General features: G+C 22.2%; 2 protein-coding genes across 2 annotated transcripts; one reads left to right on the forward strand and one right to left on the reverse strand.

Annotated features, from left to right (window-relative positions):
- Window positions 1–2,881: 2,881 nt before the first annotated feature.
- LOC126901755 (39S ribosomal protein L20, mitochondrial) lies at window positions 2,882–4,339 on the reverse strand. The gene is made up of 4 exons (XM_050678500.1): window positions 4,122–4,339; window positions 3,954–4,064; window positions 3,346–3,489; window positions 2,882–3,284 (listed from the first exon to the last, which is right to left on the reverse strand). The coding sequence occupies exons 1-4, from the start codon at window positions 4,206–4,208 to the stop codon at window positions 3,177–3,179; spliced, it is 450 nt and encodes a 149-aa protein (XP_050534457.1). The 5' UTR covers window positions 4,209–4,339; the 3' UTR covers window positions 2,882–3,176.
- Window positions 4,340–4,457: 118 nt separating this feature from the next.
- Window positions 4,458–11,215, forward strand: LOC126901719 (something about silencing protein 10). The gene is made up of 10 exons (XM_050678421.1): window positions 4,458–4,656; window positions 4,730–4,886; window positions 6,831–7,077; window positions 7,137–7,255; window positions 7,320–7,482; window positions 9,170–9,287; window positions 9,353–9,532; window positions 9,615–9,808; window positions 9,904–10,058; window positions 11,043–11,215. Exons 1-10 carry the CDS (start codon window positions 4,640–4,642, stop codon window positions 11,133–11,135), a joined length of 1,443 nt encoding a protein of 480 aa, XP_050534378.1. The 5' UTR covers window positions 4,458–4,639; the 3' UTR covers window positions 11,136–11,215.
- The last annotated feature ends 807 nt before the right edge of the window (window positions 11,216–12,022 follow it).

Consider the following 12,022-nt stretch of genomic DNA (forward strand, 5'->3'; position numbering starts at 1 on the left):
AATTTTGTAACTGAAATTAGAATTTGGGATCGCTTATGTTAATGTTTCGCTGTTTAGTGTGTGTTACTTTAACAGTGACACACGCTTTTCCTCTCAGTAATAATGAGGATACATCAGATACACCCAATTTGAAAATTCTGTCAAATCATTGTAAAGGAGATATTGGTGGAAAATAATTAACAAACGAAGATTAGAATAATAGAGTTAAGAAAGTCGACTTTATTATCATTTTAAAAATCCATAATTATACTTTTGGTACACGTTTGTTATAGAAGTAACAAAATATATAACTACTTTATTTATTTTTATAATTTATCTGTAAAAATTACAATAATAAATTATTAATTATCAATTTCATTTTAAATTTAGTTACCATAATAATTATTTATTCATGTATTACACTAATAAATGATAAAACTTGTAATCAAAATATATTTAAAGAAATAGGAGTTGATGTTGATTTAGGAATAATCCAACATTTTCTTTTAAAAATTAAATACTATTTATAGATTTGCATCGAAGCGTTTTTTATGCTAATGGTTTTAATCACTATTACACATCATCTAGTCTGGTTCCAATATGCCACGATTCTATTTTGTTGGCTTTTTGGTTAAAGGCAAGGAGAGTGTACGACATAGAGTAATTTTTACCTATGCATTATTTATTTATAATATTAACGGACATAGTCTTTTATTTAAAACTCAGGTTGTTTAACAATTTCTTAAAAATAAAATATATTTCATAACAACTTTTTTTACTATGACGACACAAATATACAAAATTAATAATATTTTTAGCTACACAAAATATGATTTAAGAGGGAGATTAATAAGATAACACATATAAGTCCATATTGGCACTACTAAAATTCGTCTCATTCATTATTGTAAAAATATAATAAAAAGTTCCCATTTAACTTTCAAAATTATCCTTATACTAATTTTTTCTTAACAATTAAATATTAATTATAGATTATAAAAATAAATCAAATTATATCTGAATATTATTTATGAAATATCATTATTTAACAAAAAAAAATTTTCTTAATAAATCACACTAAATACATAATTATTTTGTTGAAATATTAATATTTAATTTAAAATTATTTAATATCGCAAATACAAATTTTCGCAACATAAAAATTCAATAGATGACGTAAACTTATAATAATAAATTATCATTTTCATTATTAGAATATACTCTAATTTGGAATATAAGATTATTTTATAATTAAATTAACAGATTTTCATTACTCTTATTAACAGTTAATATGTGGTTCAAATTTTCTAGAGGAAATGTGCTTTTAATGCTTTATTTTTTTAATTTGTTTATCCATTTTGGTAATTTTGCTTTAATAGAAACTGGCTATAAGAATGATAAAGGAACAATCATATCAAATTACAAAAAAAATGTCATTGAATTATTAAAATGCACTTACTTACAAGCTGGAATAAATCATTTAAAATTAACTAAATTACTCTTCGGACACAAGTTAAATAATTTCAAGATCACAATTCCATTACTCTTAAAAGGTAATACTTTCGTAAAACAACAGATAGGTTCTTTATATTTAAACAATACGGTTGGAATTGGATCATTGTGGTTATTGAATATGTACATAAGTACGGCTGGAGTATATTTAAAAAAATTTTCAAATCGAGAAATTACAAAAGAAGATAATTACATTATTATTGAACTTTTGAAATGTCAAGATTATGTTTTAAAAAAATTACTTCTAGATTCGGAAAAATGTGATACAAACAGTCAATTTAACATAGATAACATGGGTTTTAACTATTCTCAAAAGTTCAACTATAAATATATTTTTTCGTTTATTCTGAGGAACATTAATAACATTGAATATCTAATTAACAAAAATAACAGTAATGGAACGTTAGTATTCGGAAATATAAAAGTTTTTAGCAGATATTATTTATACTTCAAAACATTTGGAATTAATACCACTACTGTGTTAAAGTTAATTAATAGCTTCAACTTACGAATACAATGGGGAGATATTAATAAGAAGTTGAATGATATTTATACTAATGCCGACAAACTTGATTGGCCAACTACAAAACTTAGTTCGTGTTTGTTGCTCTATTCAACTACTTTCGACTTATTCAAAGTAATCATGTTAAGATTGACTTGGAAACAATTTTTATATATTAAACATCAAGATGCATCATTGATTAAAAATCTTACAAAGCAATGGTTAATGACACTTAAAGAATTCGCCAAGTATCTGGCATTAGAAAATGACAATGTAATTAAAAATGTAATAGATAATATTTCACTGCACATTAAAAATTATCCGTTGAAAAACAATGGAACTATAGATCTCATTAAGTTACCAACTTATCAAAAGGAATATACAGACAGATTGGTAAATTATTTTAACGATATAATATCATTGCTTTGTGAAGGTTTAGGATGTACGATAGTTGAAAATTGGAATACACAAGAAGTTTTACGGACATCCAATCAAGTTAATTTTTACATAGATTTTGATAAATCTAGTCAAGTATTTAATGAAATCATAGGTACTTACGAAAATAATTTCTTAAATGAAACAATCAATTTTGGAGAATTCCTCAATTTTTTATTTAAGGACATCGATTTTAATGTTATTCGATCATTTAATGATTACTTAATAACATTAAATACATATAGTCTATTTAGTGGAAAATCATTGATTGATTTTGACACAATAAAAATTAAATAATTGGTGTTGATATTTAATAATTCATCAATGGAATTACAAATGTTCAAATTTTTGTAAATTATTACATCTTTACCAGCCATCACCTATAGTGATTTTTCGTTCAGCAATGCCATCTCTCTCGAAAGTCAAATATTGTAAATATAAAATAGATTAAAATGTCAAACGATTATTATTTTTTATATTATTTTCAAATAAATTATTAAATGTAGTAGTTAGTTGAAAAATTACAACTAAAAATTAAAAAACAAAATTTAAGTACTTAATCATCACTCTTTCCAACAGAATTAATTAATTTTCACACGGTAAATTAACTGACTTTTTGAAATTAATAATATACCATGAATAGTTAACAAAATAAAAAATGATGTTACAATTTTTTTACTAATATTATATTGGTTTTCTACAAAATAAGTTTTATATAATTTCAGACTATAAAATAGTATTATTTTATTTATTTCAATAGTAAATCTCGGGTTACAACAGTTGCAGAAGGCTTTAGTATTTTAGCTTGTGGCATTTCATAACTAATGGCAATAGATTTGGCTAGCTCAGAAAGTGCCTAAAATAAAATAATTTTTTAAAAATAAATTATAATCATAAAGTAACAACCATGAATTTACCTTGAATGAACTTGGTTCCCAAATGGCAAGATCAGCCAATACTTTTCTATTTAACTGTACATCACACCTTGAAAGGCTTTCTCTAAAAGTAGGTAAGTCAATACCATGTTCTTCACAACCTGCCTTTATGCGAGTATCCCATAACTGAAAAAATTGATTTAATAATAAAAATGATGTAGTTTACCATAAAATGATTCAAAGAAATAAAATTTTCCAGAACCTTGATTAGTCAAAAAATTAAGATTTAATCAAATTGTACACAAGTATATTTAATAAATAGAAAAAATTATGAAAAAAAATATTAAATAAAATGTTAAACACTTTTTTATAAAGTAATCATAAACAAAATATGCTTGAAAAGCAATCAGGCTACCTTAATATCGGTATTAAATACATCTACAAACATTTCTTGAATAATTTTATTTTTTTAAACTTTAGTTCTTTCAAAAAATTATAATACTTGATTAACAAACATTTTCAAGAAAATTAAATCCTTAAGATATCAAGTCTAATATTATTTAGATATCTATCATTAATAATTCAATATAAATCATGATATTACGATATATATTTTAAAGATACAATTTAGATTCTATAAATAAATTTACTTGTCCCATGTCTTTTTTTTTTAAATCACGTCCTATAGTAGCAAACTGCAAAGCACGGTGAACAGCCTTTATGGCAATTGAATAACAATTTCTCCTACGACCAGAAAAATGCTAAAAAAAATACAATTTAATTTTAATGTAAGCAATCTTAATTTATTTGAAACTTACAGCAGCGATTTTAAATATCTTTCTTTTTCTCCAAAACTCATCAGGACCTCTGCTTCTAACCATCATCATAGCGGTTGTAAAAACCATTTTAAATACAAAAATTACTATTATGTGTGTATGAAATTAAATTATTAAGATATTATTACTTATTAATACTTTTTAAAAAAATTTTTCGATAGATATCATCAAATGCACTCGGTCACAGCGTATATGATGCTGTTATTATCAAAATTTAATATACTAATGTGATAAACTATGTGAATGATGTTATAAGCGAATATATTATCTTTTAGTTGTATGCCCAATTATATAAAATACACAATATTTAGATGTGTCGTGCATGTTATAACCTCTAAAAAACAATACAAAATTTAAACTTAAATTTAAATTCTCTTACATATTCATAAGATACAATTATACATTTTTTTGAATTCTGATAAAGTTATTACTTAAGCTAATTTTAATGTAAATAATTTTCTTTAAAATATCAAGAAAAATAATTTTATTTTTGAATCACAATGAAAAAAAAATCTTGGTAATATTTCTTTAAAAAATTAACACAATTTCAATACTTTTCCATATATTTTATGATTTATGACTATTTACAGGGAGAAAAAAAGTCAAGTAAGTGATGATGATGACGAATCTGTCGATTTTGATGCAGAAGATTCAGGTAGTGAATATGATGAAAATGAAAAACTTCTTCTTGAAAAAACCAGGGAGGAACTTGCTAAAGGTGGTGAAATCACTGATGATGATAGTGAGGTACATATAATGTTTTGAAATACTATTTTAAATAAAGTTTCTTTTTCCTATTATATTTTGATTAAGTAGAGATTAATTAAATATTGCTATTTTATGAAAGTTTATTAGTCATTTAAATGTAGTTAAGCTCTCACACATTTTTTCAATTTTTTTTACTTAAAACTACTTATAACTTTTTCAAATTTGAACAAATCAATATAATTTTTTTTTTTAATAGGTGCTTAATGTCCTTACCTATCATTTATATATTTTTTTTATAAATTTGATCATTTACCTGCCCATAGGGGGGATTCAAAATGACAACTTTTTCACAAAAAATTAACTTTTTTAACCTAACTTTTGAAAGTGTTTTGGAAATACTGACACTTTTATATATACCTTAAATTAAAGCTTATGTAATATACTTTATTATGTAAAAAAAAAATTCGTACTTTATTTTGTCTTCACAGTGAAAATAGTTACCTAATGCTATTTTTCTGTGAAAATTTTCGATTTTATATTTTACATTTTTAACTTTATAATGCTATTGAACTTATTGAAAAGTGTATGTATCAACATAATTTTTTTATGAAAAATAATATTTATATCTCTCTTTCTTTCAACATTTTTAAAAAAAAATCTTATTATTATAAAATAATTTATTCATATATTACACTTATAAATCATAAAACTTGTAATGAGGATATCAATAAGTAAATAGGAGATCATGTAGATTTTGGAATAATCCACCAATTTTCTAGAATTAAAAACTATCTACAAATTTGCATCAAAATGTTTATTATAATGACTTAAAGTTTGCATATAACAATGTTATTAGGCCCAGCATACATTATTATTTTGCTTATTTACAAGACCTTTTACCAAATATTAATACTATTAATTTTAAGTTATAAATTATAAAAATAAACAAATAATATTAATGTTATATTATAGCCATTTTTAAAAAAATACTGTCCAAAATAACTAGACATGGTAATTGTTCATTACAGTGACTTGTGCTTAACTAAATATGTTATTTTGTAAGTATAAATACCTCGATTATTGTTAATAACACAATTTATTATAAAGTAGTGTTTCATTCCACATAACCAAACATATTATCACATTAGTATTAACAGAAAAGGATTTAATTAAAGACTTATTTGAAAAAAACATAGATACAATTTTATGTAACACAATATAATCAATGTCACCATACTTTTCAGTCCATTGGTTTTAAATAAGTTGGAATAGAGCTATAGTTCCTTTTCTCTGAAAAATTAGAATCTCAGTCAGTTATTAAAGCCAGTAGGCATAGATGTCATAAAATGTCACTATAACACCTATGATTTAGTCAATATTGTGAGTCATTTTTTTAGTAAAATTTACACAACATTTTTAATACCAATTTTATGTATTTTTATATATTTTGAGTAGCGTATATTATTGTTTATTTTTATAATCATTAATGGGTATTTAGTGTTGTTTTAATATTTTATACTTATTTATTAAGTAACCTGATAATAACCTGAAACTATAGTTATTACTTTGGTGTAATACTCTTGTCTTTAATTTTTTATATTTTTATACTATTATAAATATAAAAATTATTTATATTATTATAACAATGTTTGTTTGCAAAATGCACATTATTTTTAAAAATACTAAAAAATTGAATCTTTAGGTAAAAATAGAAGCTACCAAATTTTCATAATTTAAACCTTAGTTTTATTTGAAAACTATCCCTTTATAAATTATTGAAAAAATTACATTAGGAAAATATAAATTGAGTTGGTGAAGCCTGATAACAGCATTTATGCAAACTTTAAAGTACTATAACTTTTTAACTATTTATGGATATCCTAAATGGATGTGAAAAAAAAATTGAAGAAATTGTATGGAAACTAAAGTGCATTTGTTTTGAATTTGATTATAAAATCATGTAATTTTGTTTAAATTATTTAGGATGAAGTATTTCCATTACGTAATAAATTAGATATTTATGAAGATAGTGAAGAAGAAGATGATGGTAAAGAATATGATGATCAAGAAACTCAAGACCTTGAGTCTGATGAAGAAAATGATAAACATATGAGTGATAGTGACATAGAAGGTGCAGAAAGTGACTCTGATGATTTGCCAAATGACAAAGCTTGGGGTCAATTGCGAAAATCTTTTTACAATACAGATTACTTAGATAAAGATCATGGAGGTTAATAAAGTAAAATGTTAATTATAAATATATATCAATATCACATTTCTTTTTTTTAGGTTTTGAGGGAGAAGATGACGAAGAAACAGCTAAAATGGAAGAAGAGGAGGCCAGAAAAATTCATCAGAGAATGATGTCAGAATTAGAAAATATTGATCTCAATAATGAACTATTTGCGGTATTTTATCTTGTTTAAGTATTTTTCAGTTGTTATTCTAATGAATAATAAAATTTTTTTATAGGGTACTAAAGATTTAGAAACTTTCAAAGAAATTAGTGACAAAAATGATATTACAAAAATGGAAAAAATTAAAAAAGATTTGAGTTCTATGAGTGATCGAGAAAAAAGAAAGTTGCTCATTAAAGAATCCCCAGAAATGCTTGGATTAATTACTGATTTCAAAGGTAAAGTTCAATAAATTATTATGTGAATAACTGAACTTTTTAATTAGATTTGTTGTCATCAATATTTAAACGTATTAGTATCAGGGTTGGGCAATTATGATTTTATACATATGTATAGCATGTAAAAAAATGTGTGAAATATATGATATTAAATAAAACTTTTTTTAAATTTGACTTCACCAACTGAAAAAAGTAATTTGTTAACATTAAACATTTAAACTCTTGTTATGTTATTGTGTGAAATTAACAAAATGTACTTTAGATTACAGCTAAAGGACATTTAGTTAATAATGGTTAATACTTGGTCAATATAAACTTGTTTTGTTTTTTTACATTTTTATAGGATAAATCATGACAGTTGATCTTATGATACAAATATGATCTTTTAGTGATCATATTTGTATAGGCTTAAAGTAAATTTACAATTACTAAATAATATTTAATTAGTTATGTTATATATCAAATTGTTTTTATATAAAACATTTATATTCTTAATTTTTTAAACTAAAATAATGCAAATTTTATAATTGGTAATTCTTTTTTTATAATAAATACTTTTTTTCAACCATGAAGCACTTTTTATTATGAAAAAGTATTTTGTATAAACCATATGAAATGTAGAATATAATATATTATGTACATATAATACTTTTTACAATTTTAGGTATTGTATGGGTCCAAACATGATTAGTTTTAATAATGGAATAGGTTTATATATATTTATAATATTTGTTTAAATATTCTGAACATGTGACCAGTCAAGATAAATTTTAAATTGTTGTATTGAAAACAAAATAATGTGTTGTATTTAGGGGATAGTATGGAAACCTAAGAAGGGTTTTATTATCCCTAAAACAAATTTTATTTCTATACTACTGTATATAGGGTAATTTGTTTATTTTATATTAGATATATTATTCAATTACTAAAAAAATATATCTTATATAATCAATTATGAAGTCAATTTTTTTTTTATATAATCTATTATACCTTATAAGGGTAAATTCACATTTTTTTTATTGTAGAATTCATATTTAATTTGTTTTAAATTTTGATAATGATCTAACAAAGAAAATAAATTGTTGAAGACAACTTTTGATTCAATATACCAGAAGTTCAAATTATAAAATTTAGGTTAGGGATAAGGTGTGACTATTTATTTTTGTGATTCGGCATTTCTCCTCTGCACTCAACCAGTTAAACAGATATTGATATTTTCTAAATTAATGGTTTATGAAGTAATAAAGTGATACTATAAAAATACACAAGAAAAAATCTAATAGTACTTAATAATTGAGTATGAAATATATGTTGTTAAAAAAAGTAAAAGAAAAATATTTTATACCTAAAACAAATTTGAACAAACTAAGGTCTCTGAAGAATGCCTTTATTTGATTAAATTATAAATCCATATAAATCTTTTCCCTGGTAATTTTGTTTTACCCCATCTTCCTTCTACTTTTAATTTGACTTGTAAAAGATTAAAGATTTTTTTTTATGTAAAAATATTACTTCTTAAGAGTTTTCTTTATAACTAATAGAATATTGTATGTATTTATGACAACTATTAAAAACTTGAAAGTAAATTAAAATATAATATTCAAATTATTTTTGATAAGTGCTTATTCACTTATTTCACAAGTCATCAAAAAAAAAATTTAACTCATTAAAATATTATTATTTTTAGAACACATGAAAACTGTAGAAGAAAAATTATCTCCGATTTTAAAATTATTAAAATCAAAAAATATTCAAAAAAGTTCTGCTTCAGATTTTATTCAATATTATTATGAAATAATAATGAAGTAATAAAAAGTCATATTTTAATTTTTATATTTTTATAAACTTACTTTTATTTTAAATTGTTTAGTTATTGTGTAAACATTAGTTATTATTTTCTAATGAAGTCTCATCGAATACCAATTCAGAATCACCCGATTATGAAACGGTTATTACAGTACCGGCAATTGTTATGTGATCAATCAACTCGTTATAATTCTATTATTTTGCCTCAAATTGATCAAATATTATCTAGTTCGAACACAGAAAAGTATGTTTTAGTTCAAATGATTATTTATAACAGCATAATAGTGTTCACTTGTATAATAAATATCAAATCAATATGTTTTTAGTAAAAACTATGCTGTTAAACCAAAAACCAAAAAATTACTTAATATTTTATCTCAAAAACAGAAAGTAGAAAAAATTAAAAATATATCGACTAATGAAGTAAAGACTAATGGTTTTAGTTCAGAAATAATTGAAAAAGAAGATAACCAAGATGCATTTAGTAACAGTGAATCAGAAAATGAAGAAAAATCTGAAGGTATATTTAACAAATAATATAGTTTTGCTTGTTTAAAAATAAAAATATATAATTATAGTTATTAATAAAACTATGTATGATTGAATTTTTTTAAGATAAACAAGCTATGACAGTTGAAGAAAAACGAGGAATCACTTATCAAATTGCTAAAAACAAGGGTCTTACACCACGCCGAAAGAAAGAATTACGTAATCCAAGAGTCAAAAATCGAATGAAATATAGAAAAGCCAAAATTCGAAGGAAAGGACAGGTAAACCAAATTATATATAATATTAAGGTATCTCAAGCAAATAAATTTGTCAAACATAGTAAAAAATAAATATTTTAATTCAAATTATATTTATTAATTTAATTGAATGTGATCTTGAACATTATAAAAATAAATTTTAAATAAAATATGTTTTTATAAAAAAAAATTTTATTAGCAAAATTGTTGTGTTTAACTTAATATTAAATTCCTATTTTTTATATATTAGAATTGATAAAAATGTTAAACCTATGTATAACTTCATTAATACCAAAAAAAATGATTTAAAAATCACTGTTTAGTTTTAAAAACTGATAATATTTTGTTGTGTTGTATATCCATAACAAGGGTTGTTGTAACAAAAATTATTGTGACATTGCTTTATCTTGCTTCGAAAAAAATTAGAAAGTTATCTGTGTCATGTGTTAATAGTTTCGTAGAAAGATTATTTAATAACAATTTTTCTTTCAAAATAGATGGCCAAAATGAATTGGCAAACAGTTTAACTCAAATTTACACAAGAAATTGATTATTAGTTACTGTCATTATATTTTTTTGCTTTTATGTAATGTAAATAAAAACATGGATAATGATACTGGATATATGACAAAATTTAATGTAGAATTTCGCTTATAGTTCATTTTAATTTATTAAATTCTTTAAATTAATTTTTATAGTTTACATACTTATTTTTACTATTTCTATTTAACTATATTAGATATAATTTTACCAATTGGCACAACATTGTATTTTCACTTATCAATAATGATATAAACACAACTTATTTTTGCAACAAATATTAAAAAGTGACTCAATTTATATATATTTATAAAAAAAAAATTTTTAAATTGGTTGTGTTTGTCATTAATAACTTAAATTACAATGTTATAGCAATACATAAAATAATTGAAAGTCAGGAAGTAAAACTATTTTTTTATTATTTTAAACTATGTCTTATTTGTTTTAATTATAATTTTTTATTTTTAGATACGTGAACCTCGTAAAGAACTACATAGATATGATGGAGAGATATCTGGTATCAAGGTTAATTTAGCTAAAAGTATAAAAATTAAAGCTTGATTATGTTTTAATTGTATTCTTATTTTTTAAATAATACTGTTGAATATTTGATTTTAATAAAAAAACGTTAAACTATATAATTTGATCTTAATTGATGTTAAAATAATATTTTAACAACAAATATAGGTAATATATTACATTACTTATATTTTATAATATGTGATCACAAAAATATTTACTCACTTTTGTTTAATTATTTTTTATTTGAAAATTAAATTGAAATAATTTTTAATAATCCAATAAAGAAATATGTTCATAATTAATTAAATCTAACTGATAATGTATAACTTAATTCATTCAATGTTTTATATTTTTTCTTTTTATTATTAATAATTTTTATATTCTTAAATTAAATTCAAAACTTATTATTTTTAATTTTTTTTGTTTTGTTTTTTTTTTTTAATGATAAATTGGGTTACCAAAATCTTATATATAATTTAGTTGTTATATAACTTTAGATTTTTAATGTTTCTTAATATTTGAAAGTGTTTATGATTTTCGATAGTATCAAACATTCATTTATTTTATACAAATAATGTCAGAGTATATCACTCTTGTTAACTAAATAAATGTAAGGTACTCTAGTTATTGGAAATTAATAGTAATAGTGATGTATTAACGTCATTTTAGATATATGAAGTAATGTTACTTCTAGTGAAGTATAAATGATGTCTATTTTTTTTCTAAACTTAAACAAGTAATTAGAATGCCTAATAGAATCTTAATATAATTGTCTAGAATATTAGCAGATATAATATAGTCTTGATGATACTACTTAATATTGAATAAGAAATCCATAATGTTTATTTTTTTCTTGCTTAAACACTATTCAAATTTGAATGTAGTGTTTAAGATATGATTTTACTCAAATCTAGTACTATTGTCTA

This window comes from Daktulosphaira vitifoliae, unplaced genomic scaffold, assembly GCF_025091365.1.
Source record: "Daktulosphaira vitifoliae isolate Bord-2020 unplaced genomic scaffold, ASM2509136v1 Scaffold_3, whole genome shotgun sequence".
NCBI lineage: Eukaryota > Metazoa > Arthropoda > Insecta > Hemiptera > Phylloxeridae > Daktulosphaira > Daktulosphaira vitifoliae.